General features: G+C 39.3%; 1 protein-coding gene across 1 annotated transcript in view; it reads left to right on the plus strand.

Moving 5' to 3' along the window:
• Positions 1-19,720, plus strand: part of BCO1 (beta-carotene oxygenase 1) — a 42,279-nt gene that overhangs the window by 10,212 nt on the left and 12,347 nt on the right. Inside the window, exons 3-8 of the mRNA XM_069072242.1 lie at positions 2,611-2,740; positions 11,076-11,223; positions 12,544-12,691; positions 13,695-13,912; positions 15,539-15,796; positions 19,189-19,294. Of these exons, the coding sequence (XP_068928343.1) occupies positions 2,611-2,740; positions 11,076-11,223; positions 12,544-12,691; positions 13,695-13,912; positions 15,539-15,796; positions 19,189-19,294 (1,008 nt within the window). The remainder of the gene's footprint in view (positions 1-2,610; positions 2,741-11,075; positions 11,224-12,543; positions 12,692-13,694; positions 13,913-15,538; positions 15,797-19,188; positions 19,295-19,720) is intronic.

Below are 19,720 nucleotides of genomic sequence, written 5' to 3' on the forward strand. Positions count from 1 at the left end.
AAACTACAGAGGGAGTGGTAGTTCATAGTGACCTAGTAAAATGTGTATTAGTGAACAAGGAGATTGAGCCTAGTCTTAACTGTTTATACCCTGTCTTCAGTTCAATTGAACATTTATTAAAAACTTTTATGTGAAAAGGCCTGTGTTTGGCATTGGGGACACAAAGATAAACAATATCACAATACCACTCAACCCCTGCCAAAGTTCATTCTGAAAGTGAGATACAGCAGGTATTCCAAGAGGCATAATCTAAGCTAGGTAGTGATGGAGAAAAGGAGAGATGCTGACAGAATGTTCCAGGAAATTCTGAGTTAGGAGAGAACTTTTGGATGAGGGAATCATGGATACTTACCCAAGAGAGGGTAGCATCAGATTTGAACCTTTAAAGAAGATAAAGATTTTGAAAGTAAAAAGATCAGGAGGGAAAGTGTTTCAGGAGTGAGCTCCATGAGGGCATAAAACTGGCTTTATTTGTACTTGTAGTTCTTGCTAAGTGCCCCAGTACATTTCTGCACTTTGTAAATGCAAGAAATGTTTGCTGAATAGAATTGGACAGAAGCCAAAATAAAGCATTGAGAAGGTGCAACCCTGATCTAAAGAGTTTTACTTAGCGTTATACTGGGGACAGCTCTTACTAGTTCTGGAGAGCTAATTGTTAATTTTTCAGTATAAGCATTTCTACCTCAAAAATTAGCAAATACTACAAGTCTGAGCTTGATTTTTTGTTTTAATTGTCTAGACTTTAGAAAGTGATGGAGAAAATGCTAATAATGCTTATTATACTGAATAGCTTGTTCTGGGCTCATTTTTTCCCCTGAGAGCCAGTTGTTAAAAAATTTACCAACACACCCCTAGTTACATGCACCAATCAAAACATTAGCAATCATTCCTTCAAAGCTAAATTCAAGTACAAGCCTATCCTGATCCCCCCCCCCCACCCCAGTTGCTAATGTTCAGCCCTCTGAAACTGCTTTGCTGTGTATATGTTTGTATTTAATAGGTAGAATGGCTTTAGAGGGCTGCCTTTTGAGTCAAATCAGAAAAACCTGACTTCAAATTTGGCATTTGACACATGCTGGCTACTTGATCCTGTGTAAATCACAGTAATCTCTTGGTGCCCAAGGCAACTCTACTACTATAAGCAGAAGGGTAGATACCAATCTGCCTTGGCAGGAGTTTACTTCCTGGAAGTTCCCATACCAATGAAATCACAGGTCCAGTACATGAAAATATTTTGTTTTTACTTCTTAATTAAAATTATTAATTAATTCTTGTTGCCTCCCCCCCCCCACTCCCTATAGATTGTAAATTTCTTGAGGAAAGAGATTATCTCTTGTGCCTACCTAGTACTGTGCTAACATATTGTAGGCACCTAGTAAATGCTTGTTGAATAAATGAGTCTTAGGAATATCAATACCGATATTAAATCAACCACAAAACAAGCCTTAACACAATAATCAGTAAGAAGCAATTTCTAAATTAAAATATCTCCAAGCTGGTCAAATTCTAACCTGTTGTCAACCCAATTTTTAGTATAGTTATTTCTCCTAAAAGGAGTTGGGAAAAAACACCCAAAAATTGCTTTAAAATAGTCTTTCCACTGAATACTTCCCCCCAAAAATCTGAATTTTATTCTCCTAGAGGGGTTGGGGATGAAGGAAAAATCAGGGTTAGGGCTAGGGGATTGAGACCTAGGCTGGGGACTGGGAATGGATTTGAAGCTGTGTCTGGGTCTGGGTTAGAGGCTGTGTAACAAAGACACCTCTCCCACTAGAAATGTCCAAGAACCAACCACAAGGAAGGATCTGGCAGCTGCTGGCCCTGATTGATCTGATCTTCTTTAAAGATTAACCAGTTAATTATCATACACACTCTATGGAGACCCCATCTTTCAAACAATAAAGGAGATTCTCACCTATGCCTATCACAGCTGGGAGGATCAGAGAAACCTCAGGCAGGAGGGGGAGGCCTTTGATTTGGGTTGGGTAAGAATTCAACAGCTTGGGGTGAGAAAGCTTAAGAACAGGCTTAAGAAGCTTCCAGAGGAGCAAAGGCAGGAGGTGTGTTCTGGGGACAAAGAATAAACCAATTTGGCTGGAGCATGCAGTGTTTGAATAATTGGACATAAAACTGCAAGAGTAGCATTGAATTTAGTACAAGTCAACATTTATTAATGCCTATTACACGCAAGGAACCCTTCTTAGAGGTAGCTAGGTTGGCACAGTGAGAGCCAAGGGAGTCTGTGAGACTTGCTTTCAAATCTGGCCTCCAGCACTTAGAATTTCTGTGACTCTGGGTGAGTCATTTAACCTCTATCCACCTCGGTTTCCTCATCTGTAAAATGTTCATAGTATCTTAGTCCATAGTATCCCCAGGGTTGTTGTAAGGATTAAATGAGATAACATTTTTAAGGCACTTTACCCAGTACATGACACATAGTAGGTGTTGTATAAATGTTAGCTATTATTATTATTCTAGGCTCTGAGGACACAAAGATGAACATTTCTTGGTACATTGGACTAAGGCATAAAGGAAAGGAAATAACTAAAACAAATTTTGAAGCACTGAAAACAATCTGGGTCTGAGAAGATTTTGTTGCTTCTGTTCCAGGTGAAGTTCATTACCGAAGTAAATACCTCCGAAGTGACACCTACAATTCCAATATTGAAGCCAACAGAATTGTGGTGTCAGAGTTTGGAACTATGGCTTATCCAGATCCCTGCAAAAATATATTTTCCAAGTAACTACCTCTTTTAAATTGTGATCTGCCTTCAGAAATTTTCACTGTTAAAACAACTCTTTTTTTCTCCTCTGCTTTTTCTTTCCTTTCTTGCTTTATAAGTCTTCTGTCCTTCCTTTGTCTGCATTTATTAAAGCCACACTGTCACAGGAATATTTTAGATTTGTAGCCCCAGGGCCTTTTAGGTATGGGATAAATTCTCACCTATCAGACTAGAGACTGCCAATAGGGCTACTGGAAAATAGTCAATTCAATTCCACAAACATTTAAGTTGAGGTAAATATGACAGATATCTCAATTATATTCACCAGTGAAGGAAGCTTGAGCAGCCAGGGAGCATAGATTCATAGAGTTCAAAAATATCACTTTGTTCCACCCCCTTCCATTTTGCACATGAGGAAACTAACGCCTGATGAAAGAGTGTTGACTTACACATGGTTACCCAGATAGGAATTAACCTGGGAACTGAAACTGGATCTTATGACTCCAAGTAAAGTGCTACTTATGTCATAGATGAAGAATTAAAGACTCAGAGTGTAAATAATCATACAGGTAATAAAGAGCACCTTTCTTTGATGAAGAGGTGGTCTTCTTGCCAAAACCAATTACTCTTTTTTTTTGTTTTTGTTGTTTTAGCTTTCATTTAGTATTTTATTTTTCCCCAGTTACATGTAAAAACAATTTTTAACATTTGTTTTTGAACCTTTGAGTTACAAATTTCCTCCCTTTCTTTCCCCCCACCCCCCACCATTGAGAAGGCAAGCAATTCAATACAGGTTATACATGTGTAGTCATGTAAAACATATCCATAATAGTCATGTTGTGAAAGAAAACATAAACACAAAAAACTCAAAGGAAAACAAAGTTTAAAAAAAATTATTCTTTAATTTATATTCAGACACCATCAGTTCTTTCTCTGGGGATGGATAGCATTTTTTATCCTAAGTCCTTCAGAGTTGTCTCAGGTTATTATATTGCTGAGAATAGTGAAATCATTCACAGCTGATCATCTTAACAATATTGCTGTTATTTTGTACGTAGGACATTTCATTTTACGTCAGCCCATGTAAGTCTTTCCAGGTTTTTCTGAGAGCATCTCATCATTTCTTATGGTGTGATAGTATTCCATCATAATCACATACCACAACTTGTTCAGCCATTCCCCATAGTGATGGACTTCCCCATAACTTCTAATTCTTTATCACCAGGAAAAAAAAAACCTGCTATAAATATTTTTGTTCATATAGGTCCCTTTCCTCTTTTTTAAATCTCTTTTGGCATACAAACCTAGTAGTGGTATTGCTAGGTCAAAAGGTATGCATGGTTTTATAGCCCTTTGGGCATAGTTCCAAATTACTCTACAGAATGGTTGAATCAGTTTACAACTCCACCAACAATTCATTAAAGAATCATTTTCCCCATATTTCTTCCAACATTAAGACCGACTACTCTTTTACTCTTGATCTTTGCCTCAATTATTCCTTCTCTTTTTCTTGTCCTCCATCTCTCCTCCCCAGGGGCTACTTTGCCTATGCCTATACCTGTAGCAGCAAGCACCCCAAGCGCGTCCTCAGGGTTTGCTGCCCATACAGGTTCTTGGATCTGCTTTGTTAAAGGAAAGCAACTCAAAATGGGTTAACAAGCTTACTTTAATCAGTCAGACCATATATCGTTTACCTTGTTCAGGGGAAATAGGTCAGCACCCCGAACTTCAAAATATACAGACAGAATTATCAAGACATTAACAGATCAAGTAGACAGCTTTCCAAACTGTCCAACCATTACATCCATACCCAGTCAACATCTGGGTTTCCACATCTGGGTTTTTCAAAGCCGGGGGACTCTCAACAACGGCTTCCCATAATTCAGATCAAATCACAGAACACTTCTCAAAGTGAGTCCCAAAACAAAGCTACACATCAGGGCTTATATAGCCTTCTCCTGGCTCAGAGAATGTAACAACCTTATTGACCCACTGGCCAATCAAAAAGTATCTACTGAAAAACAAGCCTCCCTCCCCAGGCTTCTGGTGCACTTTAGCCTAGGGGCAGGGAAGATCTTCCAAATTTGCATTCCCATTACAATACCAGATATCAGATATCTTCTATCCTTTAAAAAAAATAATCCATCACTTGGACCTGTCATTCCCTTTTAAACTATCATCTTTTATCTCCTCTCTCTTTCACAGCCAAATTACCAGACAGGGTTTTTATTCTTTGCCTCCATTTACTCATGTGTTATTTCTTAATCCCTTACAACCTAGCTTTCTGTTCCATCATTCAATTGAAACTGCTCTGTCCAAAGTTACCAATAATCTCTAAATGCAATCACTTTCTTCTCTTCTTATTATACTTGACCTCTCTGTATCCTTTGAGCCCACTGATCACTCCCTCCTCCTGAACACTTCCTTCAGTTGGCTTCTCTATCACTTTTCTCTTTGGGTTCTTCTCCTACATGACTTCCTAGTCCCTCCTCAGTTACCTTTGCTGGATCCTCCTCCTCCCTCCCAATAAGTGTGGATATCACCCAAGGCTCCATCCTGGGCTCTCTTCTATTCAATCTCTGTACTCTCTCCTTTGGTGAACTCATCAGGGTTATCAATCTATATAGAGGTGATTCCCAATCCTATATATCTATCCCCCATCTCTTTCCTGAACTCCAGTCTTACATTACCAACGGACAGTGATATATCTCTATCTTCATGCCCCACAGTCATCTTAAACTCAATATGTCCAAAATAGAACATATTATATTTTCCCCTCAGTTCATCCCTACTCCAGTTCTCCTTACTTCTGTTAATGGCACTGTTGTTCTTCCATTCAGCTTTGAAACCTTGGAGTCATCCTTAACTTTCATTCCCCACATCCAGTCAGTTGCCATATATTGGGAGGCAGTAGGTGGTTCAATGTGTAGAGTGCTGCACTTGAAGTAAGGAAAACCAGAGTTCAAATCCTGACTTAGACTCTTACTAGTTATGTGACCTTGGGGAAGTAATTTAACTTCTGTCTGCTTCAGTTGGAGCAATTCAGATGAAGAATTTGTAAAATGGGAATAATAAGAGCACTACCTTGCAGGGCTGTTGTGAGGATACAAAGAAATAATACTTGCCAAGTGCTTTGCAAACCTTAAAGTGTTATGTAAATGCTAGTTGTTATTGTTGATTCTTCCTTCACAGTATCTCTTAAATTTGTCCTTTTCTCCCCATTTACAGATCTTCTCCCCTAGTGTAGGCTCTCATCACCTTGCACTTGGTCTATTGCAATAAATCCCCAATTCTTCTCTCTTCTGTTAGTTTTTCCTGTTTTCAGTTTAGGAGCAGCTAGGTGGCACAGTGCAGAGTGCTGGATCTGCAGTTGGGAGGATTCATTTTCCTGAGTTCAAATCTGACCTTAGACACTTACTAGCTGTGTGATCCTGGGCAAGTCACTTAACCCTGTTTGCCTCAATTTCCTCATCTGTATAATGAGCTGGAAAAGGAAATGGCAAACCACCTCAGTATCTTTGCCAAGAAAACCACAAATAGGGTCATGAAAAGTTAGATATGACTGAAATGACTAAACAATAGCAATCTTTAATTTAGTCTACACAGACACCAGATTTATATTCCTAAAAGCAAAGTCCTGACCATGTCAATCCCTTACTCAATAGTGTCCAATGAATACATACTTAATATCTTGAGGATAAACAAACTGCTCAACCTGCAATTTAGAGTCCTCCACATTATTCAATATGTTACTAGAAATGTTAGCTGTAGCAATAAGAGAAGAAAGAAATTGAAGGACTTAGGATAGGCAAAGAATAAACAAAACTATCATCCCTTGCAGATGATATGATGATATACTAGAATCCTACTACTTGAAATAATAAGTAACTTTAGCAAAGATGCAGTATATAAAATAAACCCACATAAATCCTTGGCATTTCTATATATTACTAACAAAATCCAACAGCAAGAGATAGAAAGAGAAATTCCATTTAAAGTTACTGTAGACATAAAATATTTGGGAGTCTACCTGCCAAAACAAACCCCAGGAACTATATGAACATAATTACAAAACACTTCACACAAATTAAAGTCAGATCTAAATATTGGAAAAACATTAGTTGCTCAAGGGTAAGATGAGCTAATATAATAAAAATGACAATTCAGTTTAAATTAATTTACTTATTCAGGGCCATACCAAACTACCAAAAAATTATTTTATAGAGCTAGAAAAAAATAACAAAATCCATCTGGAAGAACAAAAGGTCTATAATATCAAGAGAATTAATGAAAAGAAATGCTAGGGAAGGTAGTCTTGCCATACCAGATTGTAAATTGTATTATTAAGCAGCAATCATCAAAACTGCTTGGTACTGGGTAAGAAATAGAGTGATGGATCAGTGGAACAGATTAGGTACACAAAGATACAGTAGTCAATGACTATAGTAATCTACTGTTTGATAAACCCAAAGACTCCAACTTCTGGGATAAGAACTCACTATTTGACAAAAACTGCTGGGAAAACTGGAAAATAGTATGACAGAAACTGGGCACAGACCAATATCTTACACTATATTCCAAAATAGTCAAAGAGGGAACACAATTTAGATATAAAGACTGATACTATAAGCAAACTGAGAGAGCAAGGAATAGTTTACCAGTCAGGTTTATGGAGAATGGAAGAATCTATGACCAAATAAGAAATAGAGAACACTTATGTGCAAAATGGATAATTTTGATTACATTAAATTGAAAAGTTTTTCTACAAACATTGCCAATGCAACCAAGGTTAGGAGGAAACAAGACTGGGAAAGAATTTTTACAACCAGTGTCTCTGATAAAGGCCTCATTTCTAAAATATAGAGAGAACTAAGTCAAATTTATAAGAACACAATTTATTCCCCAGTTGATAAATAGTCAAAGGATATGAACAGGCAGTTTTCAGAGGAAGAAATTTAAAGACATCTGTAGTCATGAAAAAATGCTCTAAATACCTATTGATTAGAGAAATGCAAACCAAAATAACTCCTAGGTACATCACATCTGTCAGATTGTCTAACATGACAAAACAGGAAAGTTATAAATGCTGGAGGAGATGTGGGAAAATTGGAACATTAATGTATTGTTGGTGGAGTTGTAAACTGATCCAACCATTCTGGAGAGCAATCTGGAACTATGTGCAAAGGGCTATAAAAATGTGCATACCCTTTGACCCAGCAATACAGATGGGAAAGGAACCCATTATGTACAAAAATATTTCTAGCAGTTCTCTTTTTGTGGTGGCAAAGAATTGGAAATTGAGGGGATGCTAATCAATTGGTGAATGACTGAACAAGTTGTGGTATATGGATGTAATAGAATATTATCGTACTATAAGAAATGATGAGCAGGCAGACTTCAGAAAAACCTGGACTTATATAAACTGATGCTGAGTGAGGGGAGCAGAACCAGGAGAACATTGCACATAGTTACAGCTACACTGTGTGATAAGTAACTTTGAGAGACCTGGCTCTTCTCAGCAATGCAAGACAACTCCAGAAGGCTCATGATGGAAAATGCTATCCACATCCAGAGAAAGAATTACAGAGTCTGAATGCACATTGAAGCATACTATTTGCTCTCTCTCTTTTTTGTTTTGTTTTGTTTCTTCTTTCTTGTGGTTCATTCCATTGGCTATAGTTTTTCTTTACAACATGACTAATGGGAAAATATGTTTAATGTGAATATATATGTAGAGCTGTAATGTAATGCCAAAAGAAGGCAACTTCCCAGGTTCAAAATACCAGCATAGGTGCTCTCTATTTTATTCAGTGACAAACCAAGAACAGAGAAGATCAAAACATGACATCATTCAAAATACAGCATTTACTAAGTGTGATTAAATAATCTCTAAGTACTACCCCACCCCAGGACCTTCCAATCATTCAATCAATTACAAAGTCTCCGTTCTAAATACTTCTCCACCCCTAGGCTATACCTTAATTAAGTCCACCACAAAGCCCCTCTTCTCAAATGGAGATTAGTTTCCAAACATAAGGTCAAAAGTTCCCCACCCCTGGATCACAATTGAATCTACCCCAGAGTTACATCAAGTTTAAACACAGCACTTAATACCCAAATGGAGGTCTTTTCTTCATCTTGACACGAGGCAAGTTCTCAGCAATCTTAGTTCCTGGGGAGACAAGGCTTAGCAAGGCCATAAGATACATTGCCAGTCCCTTCATGAATTCATCCTCTGTCTGTAGAACAGTCCTAGAACCCCTGAACACATTAGCAAAGCCCTCTCCCAGGATTTCTGTAAACATACAACAAGAAAATCCTTCTTCAGGGCTTCTGAACCAACAGAAAGGCTCCCAGACCCCTGCAACAACAGCACTGTCCTTCACCAGTGGACAGTATTCACTCTGTCTGCAGGACAGTCTCCAGACCCCTGCAACAACAGTACTGTCCCTCACCAGTGGACAGTATTCACTCTCTGTCTGCAGGACAGTCTCAGGGCTTCTTAGCGAACAGCCAGGTTCCAGGACTTCTTCAACAAAAGGACAGTCTTTCACCAGTGGACAAATCTGGCAAAATAACATCAAAACAGACAGACAAAGTACCAGCAAAACAGCCATGTCTCCTCAGTCCTTGGCAGCTCAGGGGGCAGGTCTCAAAAGTCCAGGGCAATTCAAAGCGGCCACCAGCAATTCTCTTAGTCTCTCTCTCTCCACGAGGTACTGCTTCCAAAAAAGATCTTCCACCTCTCTCTTATCTCTCCAAATCTACATCACCAGCTCCTCCCAGTTCAGGACTTTCTTTTCACATCAACAAGCCCATCCCACAGGTGGGATTAACAAACTCTGGGTTTTAATACAATCAATTTGAAAACCAAGCCAATACAGGGGAATCTTTAATTGCCATTACTATCACAAGAGCCTGTATAGATTGCATGCTGTCTTGGGGAAAGGGGAGAGTAGGGAGGGGGAGAAAATGTAAAACTCAAAAGCTTGTGGAATTGAATGTTGTAAACTAAAAATAAATTAATTTAAAAAAAATTTAGAGCCCTCCACAGTATGGCTCCCACCAACTTTCCAGTCCTTTTCAATATTACTACCCTACATGCCCTCTTCATTCCAGTCAATGGCCAGCAAGCTGTTCCATTTCCTACCACTGTTCCTTTACACATGCAATGCCCCATGCCTACATTTCTTACTTATCTTCATTTTATGGAACCCTTACTTTGCTTCAAAGAAGGTCACCTCTTTCCAAAAATGTTTCCTGATCTAATGTAATTAGCATTCTTTCTCTCATGAACTTACTTTGTATTTACTTGCTTATGTATATGTTGTATTCTCTCCTGCTTCCTCTCTACCTCCTCCCCAGTAGAATGTAAGTTCCTTGAGGACCAGGTTAGCTTTGGGTTTTTCCTTTGTTGCTGTTTTTGTTTATGTCTAACACAGTTTTTGACATTGTAAGTGCTTAATGAATGTTTGTTGGATTGAATTAAAGGACATTGGATTATAGATCTAGAGGTGGGAGCAACATTTGGCTAATCTAGTACAACCCAGCCCAGAAGTGAAGAGATGCCCAAAGCCAAACAAATAATAAGTGGCAATGACATAATTAAAAACCCAGTCCTCTGATTTTAAGTCATCATTCTTTCAAATGTACTAAACTACCTCTCATGGTTAGGTGACTTTTGTTACAGTCTTTACTAGTAGAAGGATTAAAACCTGAAACACACATAGTACTCATTGTCCTCATGTCACAGAGCTAGAGACCTTAGAACTCATCTAGTTCAACCCCCTCATTTTATAAGAGGAGGAAACTAAAACTCAAGAGGATATGCCCTTCCAGACCTAGGATTCAAATCCAGTTCCTCTAATAGTATAAGTGGAAAGAGCCTTGGATTTGGAGCCAAAAGGCATGATGAGTTAAATCCTCACAACCTTTATGTGACCTTGGTCAAGTCATTTCCACTCTCCACACTGCAGCTCCATGACCTTAAAGTTATAAGCATGGGACCAGATGGCCACTAAAGTTCCATCCAGCTCTAAATTTCTGGTTCTAAATCCTGTACAATTTCCACTGTACCATACTGTTTTTCTACAAGCAGTGGAGAGTAGAATTCTGTGATTTCTTAGTACCTTGTGCTCCTTGATACCTCTTTAGCTTTTCTCAGCTTTGTGAGAGGCACTGTGCTTTCAAGCAGCCACCCATCAGACCAAATTGTTAACTAGCAAAATGTCTCAGGAGACTACTTTCCTGCACACAGCAGTTACAGCAGACTCTGAAATCTCTTCTCTGTACTAAATGGTTAAAGCAGAGCAGGATTTGTAGAATGAAATTATTTCTTCTTTCTCTCCTCAGAGCTTTTTCCTACTTGTCCCACACTATTCCGGACTTCACTGATAACTGCCTAATCAACATCATGAAATGTGGGGAGGACTTCTATGCTACTACAGAGACAAATTACATTAGGAAAATCAATCCAGAAACTCTGGAGACCCTGGAGAAGGTAGCTGTGAATTTCAAATCAGCAGCAATGCTTGTCTTTGCTCTCCAAGCTCTAATTCAATAAGAAAGTGTTCTGATTAAAATTCCTTGGGCCTGAAGAGACTAACCATGACCTTCCAGATATGACTCCATGGCCCTGCAGCCTGGTCTCCAGATGCATATGGCCTGAAGGCATTGGTCTAGTCTGTTGGAATAGATTACAGGAGACCTGAGATCAAATTCTGGTTCTGCCATTAACTCATAAAAACCTTAGTCAAATCACTGTACTCTTTGATCAATTCCTCCTTTATCAAAAGAGAGAGTTAGACAAGATGATCTCCAAGGTCTCTTCCAGCTCTGAAAGTCTATGCATCTGAGTAATGAGCACGAGTGTGGTAGGGAAGCCAAGCCAACTTTCTAGCCAGTATAAGAGCAATCACACAGTTCCTGTGACCCATAGACAGATGTTTCATCATGTTCTCCAGGACCAGCTCCAAGCTCTGATGCTTCTACACTGCACCTGGAAGGTCGCTTAAAGGGAGTGGATTTTTATCATTGAATGTTGTTCCTCTTCTCTAGACTTGCAGTCAGGAAGATCTGGGTTCAAATCTAAAAATGTCACATTTTCTACTGATTTCTAGATTATGGGACAAATTACTTAATCTCTTTAAGCCTCAATTTCCTTATCAGTAAAATGAGGGGGCTAGACTAAATGGCCTTTAAGGTTCTTTTTCAACTCTAAGTCGTTGGTCCTAATTTAAAGAATGAGGTCTTCCCTTTGGGAGGGTCATGTGGCCTTGGTAAGCAACTATTATAATTTGCAGGAAGTTGAGACATTCTAGTTCAGTCTCTTCTGCCCCATAGCCATCAATCGAGGGTCTTCCTGTGGGGACAACATCAGTGTTTCTGATTCAACAGTTTTACTGAACTGACATCTGCATGTCTTTACTTCTCTGTCAGCCTATGAGAAGAACCTTAAGATTTATGCCTCCAGGAAACTCAGTTGGCAAAAATTAACCAGAATCACAAAGCCCAGTTGATTGGGAATTAAACACAATAATCCTCAGTAAGTTGCTGAGACCAGTGAGCTACCTGCCACTATTCCTGATTCAGTCAGATAATTGAGAATAGTAAAATATCAAGAAGTGACCTGTTTCTCAGTACTTTCACCCTTTATAAAACTCATGCTGGGTGGCAGGACTAATGCCTATTTCCAAGCCTCTTCTGGTTTATCAGGGTTTTGCTGCATCAGTTTTTATTTCTATTTCCCAGGAGGTCATTTGACCCAGATTGTATATGAATGTTCATTCTGTTGACCAACATGTTGTGTGGTATTTTGCAGGTTGATTACCGTAATTATGCAGCCATAAATGTGGCAACTTCTCATCCTCATTATGATGCTCAAGGAAATGTTCTCAACATGGGCACATCCATAGTTGACAAGGGAAAAACTAAATATTTGGTGTTTAAAATACCTCCCACAATACCAGGTATGGATTCCTGATGAGCATCTTCTCTTCCATCACTAATAATCAGGAGTGAAAAATCTGCCCTAGAATTATTTTCTGAGGATTTTATTGGCAGGTGACACTCAATCAGAATGTTTCATCATTTTCCTCCTCTAATAACTGGAAGTTCTTTTCCTTGTTTTGATATGGACTTAGTGACCTCAGAGGTCCCCTTTAACGCTGTGATTCTGAGATTCTATGATATATTGGGCCTTATTAGCCTCAACCAGGTGCTTTCTCAGGTCCTCTCCAGGCCTAAATCTTAATGATCCTACAATAGCATTATGATAGCAGGGACAGTTCTGGAACCAACATCTGGGTGCGAAAGGAAGAAAAGTTTTCTTTCACTAAATTGTCCCCAGCCCCACTTTTCACTGATACCTGGGTATGATTAAACAAACATGCCTTAGCCACTGCCTGAAGCCTGACTCCTGGTTATATAGTAGCATTGCTCCCTGAGAGTACCTAAAGAAGCTCAGAGGCCCCTTCATGACCTCACTACAGAAACCATCCCTACCCTCTCAGCCCCTCTTCTGTCAGGGTCCTTGAACATATCTGTGAGTTTCATTGCCAAGCATAGACATTTTCTGTGCTAAGTCTGAGGCTTCCTTGCAGAGATGTGTCCTGGTCCTCCCCTGGAATGGGGTGAGTTGTGAACTTACCTGACTAGAGCTGAAAAAAATACCGTAGACACTTAGAATCATTGACTCTAGACTGAGAAGAGACCACCTCAGCAATTCAGAGTTTAACACCTTCATTTCCCTCCACAGAGGAGGGAACCAAGAGTGAGAGGGGGAAGGGACTTCTTCTAGACCACACTGAAATTCTGTGGTTCTATTTGTAGCAGAAGTATTAGGATTCTCAGCCTAATTTCCTTTACAATGGAGACAGTGGGGAAACTAACACCCCATGTGACCCTATGCATGTGTTCTAATTATGTAGTGTGCTATGAATGTTGACTGACATTTTGGGAACTTTTCTTTAGAGAAAAAAAAGAAAAACAACTTAAAACACCTGGAAGTCATCTGCTCCATCCCATCCCGCTCTCTTCTCAACCCAAGCTACTACCACAGTTTTGGAGTTACTGAAAACTACATCATTTTTCTAGAGCAGCCCTTTAAATTGGATATTCTAAAGATGGCCACTGCCTACATTCGAGGCACAAACTGGGCTTCCTGCATTACATTCCATGAAGAAGACAAGGTACATCACATTCTATGATTATAGGCACCTGCTGGTGGGCATCAGCAATCCCAGCAGACATTCCAAAGAGAGCCAGGCCAGTGAGGTGGCACAGTGGATAGAGCACTGGGCCTGGAATAAGAAAGACTTGAATTCAAATCCAGCCTCTCAGACACTTCCTAGCTGGGTAACCCTGGACAAGTCACTTAACCTGTCTCCCTCAGTTTCCTCATCTGTGAAATGATAATAATAGCACCTGCTTCCCAAGGTTGTTGTAAGGACCAAATGAGATCATATTTGTAAAGTACCTGGCACAGAGTAGGCATTTGGTAAATGTGCTTTCTTCCTTCCTTCCTTCTGTCCCCTTTGCCACTTCAGCTTTCCCAACACATTCTAGTCTACCCACTGGCCCCTTCAACCCAGGCCTTTGGTCTGGCAGACTAAGTAGAAGGCAGGATGTGACTAAAGCTGAGAAGGGAAGGAAGCCAAATAAAATATGAATGTGTCCACAGCAGGTGTTTACCAAGTAGAGTCCCTGAAGGGCTGAGGCACTTCCCCATCCACCTACTTTCAGTAGGGAATGGGAAGTTAGAATGTGGACCCTGTCTTCCTTGACTTCTGTCTTCCTGCATACAGTTGAACATAAGTTCCCTGAGGGCAGAGATCATGCCATTTTCATCTTTCTGCAGCACCTTGCAATTCAATTCATTTCAATAAACATCACTTAATAAATGAATCAAATTGCTATAGAAATGGGCAGAAGTTACTCAGCTTAAGCATCCATATCAAACAGAGAGCATCAGAGGGGGCCTAAAGGCTGACTATATAAGGGAAGAAAAAATGTTTCTCAAATTACTTGGGTAAACCCAGATCATGAGGTCATGACATGGAACATAAAAGGAACTAAAACTGTTTCCTGTCATAGCTACTGACAAATCTGACCACACTCTCCCCAGCTTAACCCTCCCCCCAACCATATATATACATACTCCTTTGCGCATTGCTTGGTTCTGAGGATAGAGAAAGAAAAGGGAAGAGAAAAACAACAAAGTAGGGAGGAAAAGGGGAAAGGGAAGAGGAGGTGGGGATGGAAGGACAGTCTAGAACTAGCCTGTGAGAAAACAAAACTACCACTTCTCCCACCTCAAGCTTTTTGGTTAATCCAGGATAGTCAGGCAAGGAGGCTAGTGAAAAGTAAAAACATGAAGAATAAACAAATATATGAGACAACACCCATGTGCAAGCATGTTCAAATGACCTATGAGGAAATTCCAAAAGTAGACTTTTCAAAGTATTAGAATTCCTTCCCCTGATATATCACTTGATAAGTAGGAAATGTCAAGTGTGGGATTGAGATGCAGAGATGAGAGAGACAAGAAATGTGTGGAGTGACTCCAGTGACCTGAAGGTGGGGGCAAGGCAAGAGTGCTATAATGAAGTGGAAATTCTGCTCAGTGTCTTCTTATAGGTATGGAGTCATCATGTCCAGCATGAAAGCAAACACTACTCTAAAATCATCTTCAAAGGGAAGTTTGGGGGTGGTGCAACATGGAAATTTAACAGATATCACTTGCCACCTAGATTCATGGGATCACCAAAAAACCCATGTCTTTTGCTGATGAATGTTTTATGTCCATCTTCTTTCAGACTTACATTCACATCATTGACCGAAGGACAAAACGGACCTTGTTGACCAAGTTTTATGCTGATCCCATGGTTGTCTTCCATCATGTAAATGCCTATGAAGAAAATGGCCATATCGTGTTTGATGTCATTTCCTACAAGGACCATAGTCTTTATCAGCTCTTCTACTTGGCAAACTTGAATCAGGACTTTGAGCAGAACTCTAAACTTGCTTCCATACCATCCCTCAAGAGATTTGTCATTCCTCTTCAGGTAGACAAGGTGTGTGATTAAAAAACAAAAAACCTAGTGAAATGGATTTTTAAAAGTAAGTAAATTCCTATCTCCACAAAAGTCCTCTTTCTATGCCTCATTGTAGTGTGGAGGTGAGCTTGGGTTCTTGAAGGCTATGCCACCTGAGGAAAAGACTTGACAGGTCCTTCTAAGTTAGAAAAGTTTCAAATATGAAGCCAGAGCTAAATTATTAACCAAGGACCAATCTAGCTAAGTACTGAGAGGCTTGATAACAGAGTATAAATTCTTTGTCTTTGATGGTTAATGAAACAGAAAATGTTATTTCTAGTTCAAAGAGGAAAAAATTCTGAAAAGAGAGTTGCCTTGATCATTTTGGAATGATGTTTGTCTTCTGATAAAAGTGTCTTCTCAAACTTTTTTTTTCCTGTCAAAGAATAGCTCAGTCTGCAACTTAAAATAGAATGCATAAGTCATGTACTTGGCCTTACTTTGCCAAACAAAGTTTGCATGACTCAATTCTATCTAAAGGCATCTTGGTTGAATGATGATAGACATATCTATCGTCCTCTCTCAAAAATATTTTATACGGTCATAGGATTTAAGAATGAAAGAATTGGGCAAGCTGTCAAGTCTAACCCTCTCATTTTTTATAGATCAGGAAACTGAGATGAAGATCAGAGAAAGGAAGGGGAACTTGCCCATTTGGGGACTGGATCTCTGAAAATAATAATTAGCTATGCTTTTGCCAAAGAAACATTTTCACAGTGGAATATTTCTTAGAAAAATTGGGCAACACACATACACACACACACACACACACACACACACAATTACTCATTGTCCTGGATCCCCTGAATGTACAGACCAACTGAGGTCAGAATAAAGGTGTAGAAGGACGGATACCCTTGACACCCTTGAACATGTTTACATGTGGATGTGTGGAGGTGTCCAGGGCAGGGTAGAGCCAAGCTGAGGCTGAGCAGGGGAGAGGCAGGGCAGGGCAGACATGTACAGACACTCCACAGAACTGGCTTGTCTACACTCCTACTGAAGGGCTCATTGTGAAGTGGGGTTATAACTAGGCCAAAATCCTGGCAGCTGCCTGGGGGATCCTCCCATCCCCTTCAAGGCAGAATTACAAGAAGGGGCCCACTTGAACTCAAATACAAGAAAATGAACTCAGCATATTTGGTGACTTTTTTCAAATGTAAAAACATAGACACTTTCAAGTAGTCCTGTTTAAAATATTAAGGAAATCACATCCACTTTTTCATATGAGTTCAGCATAAAGATCTGGAACCTTTATCCTTCCACTGCTATCCTAAGAAAAATGCAAGAGACTTTTTTGTGTTTATTAGGGCTTGACCAAGCCACTTACCACCTATTACCATCAGAAAGAGCCCAAGTTATTTTTATTGTTGCTTATATAGAAAAGTCCCATTTTGTCCCATAAGTTGCCTGACTGGTTTTAAGCTGTGGTTCCAATATGACTATGTAGGCCTACACCTTGAAAATCAAGCTTGGGAAATGCAACTGGAGGTCTGTGACTATAATACACTGAGCTTACTTTGAAGCACCCAGGGGATACCTAGTCACAAATTTTTATTGAAATGAATTGAGCAATAAATAAAGGGCTCACACATAATGATCTAATTTATAGATCTCTGGGAAGTCATTTCTTGTTTCTACCAGAATCTGAGAGATTTTAGGGGAGAGCAAGGAATTTTTCAAGATGATAATGAGTGGAGGGATTGGGGTAAGGAAGGGTAGATTATCATGAGATTTATAGTTGGTATTTTCTCAGACTCTTCAATGGACATGACACAGGAACCTCTAGGATCAATAGTAATTCTTGTGTGCAGTATTGTACAGCTTATACCAGATAAATCAATTAACAAGTATTTATTAAGTTCCTACTAGGTACCAGACATTTTGCTAGGGAATACAAATACAAAAACAAGACAGTCCCTGCCCTCAAGGAGCTTACATTTCACAAGGGAAATTCAACAAGTTTGCAGATACAAGTACATATAAAAATGTGAATGTGTGTGTGTGCATATGTGTGTGTATGTGTGTATACACACACATAGTGATGTTGAGGGTGGTCCTAACAGCTGGGGGAAATCAAGAAAGATCTCCCAAAGAAGGTAAGGATTCCAGGAGGCAGAGGTGAAGAGAGCATTCAAGGCACAGGGACAGCCTGCAAAGACAGGAAGGCAGGAGATAGGATGTCATGTACAGGAAACAGCATGTTTGGGTGGAACATAATATAGTACATGAAGGGAAGAGATGTGTAAGCCTGGAAAGCAAAGTTAGAGCCAGATTGTTGAAGGGTTTTAATGCCTAACAGAGGAATTTGTATTTTAACCTAAAATCAATGGGGAGCCACTGAAGCTTCTTGAGCATGGGAATCATAGTCAGAACAAGGCTAATTTAAATTTAGAAATTAGCTTTAAAGTATACCAAGAATGAGGGACATAAACATAGTGGATCCATCAATAAGCATTTATTAAGACATTATGTGTCAGCCTCTGTGCTAAGAATTGAGGATGCAAAGAAACATTGAAAAAGTCCCTATTTTCAAGGAATTTACATTCTAATGGGGGAAACTTGTATGTATATCAGTATATGCAACATACAAAGGAGATACAAATGACTCTTGAGGGAGAGGCAGGTCTTGCTGAATGTTCCCTTATGAAGTATAAGTTCCTTGAGGGCTAGTACCTTCCCTATAAGATGACTTCCCATTTACATTGTATAGATCTTATATGTACATAGTGGTTTCTTTGTCATCTTCCCCTTTAGAATATGAGCTCCCTGGGGACAGGGACCATATTTAGGAATATCTTTGTATTCTCAGCATTAGATCAGTGCTTGGCCTATAATAGGCATTTAATAAATACTTATTGACTAATGAAAGAATCAAGGAAACTCAGTTTGAACTTAGGATCTACCAGTTGTATGACCATGGGCAAATTACTTAACTTCTGTGAATCTTCCTTTTCTCATTTGTAAAATGGGGATGATAACACTTGCTATAGATGCTTCCCAGGATTGCCATGAGAAAGGTGTTTTATAAGCACAGAGCATGTATGAAGTAGAGTTTTCAATATTATTTTTATTATTCGTATTGCAACATAAACGGGTAGGTTACCTGGTACAATGGAAAGAGTAGGAGTCAGTTAACCAGTTAAGGAGAGTTTTTGTTTTCTCTGAACATCAGTGTTCTCATATGTAAAATGAAAGCTGGATTCGATGATCTAGCAATGCATTTCTATCATTCTAAATGTAACAACTACTAGACTTTAGCTGGATCACGTGATTTTTTTTAAAGGAAAACTGATTCTTATGCATGTAAATTTCATCTAAAAGAAACATTCTAATAGAAAAAGATGGCTTGAAATATTAAACTCTTTTAGGATGCAAAAATGGGTGAAAATTTAGTCAAACTTGAATCGACAATTGCAACTGCACTGAAGGAAAAAGATGACCAAGTCTACTGCCAATCAGAAGAGCTATGTGAAGGTAAATGGATTTTCTTCATTCATATTTAATGAGTGGGACAGATTTTTATAAAGTTTCATGAAACATCCTTACTTCTAACCTACATCCTTTTTCAGTGCAGTGTCATCACCCAGCTGGGCCATACTACCTTGAAGGCATATATGGTTTGAAATGTGTTTCACAACATTTAGAGTTTATCTAGCCCAAACCTTCATTTTAGAGATGAGGAAACTGAGGCCCAGAGAGGGGAAGTGACCTGCCTAAGGCTATGGAAGAAATAAGGGGCAGAGCCAGAATTTGAACACAAATCCTTGGACTCCAAATCAGATGCCCTTGTCACTGTACCACACTGCCTCTCCCAGATAAAGACAAAAAGGAAAAACTCCCATAGGTTAACTACAAAAGAATGAAAACAAAACTTCCAATTGGGACACTGGGGCTCATATC

Source organism: Petaurus breviceps, unplaced genomic scaffold (genome assembly GCF_028583685.1).
Source record: "Petaurus breviceps papuanus isolate PSGF00001 unplaced genomic scaffold, PetGlider_PUasm1.0 90845, whole genome shotgun sequence".
Taxonomy (NCBI): domain Eukaryota; kingdom Metazoa; phylum Chordata; class Mammalia; order Diprotodontia; family Petauridae; genus Petaurus; species Petaurus breviceps.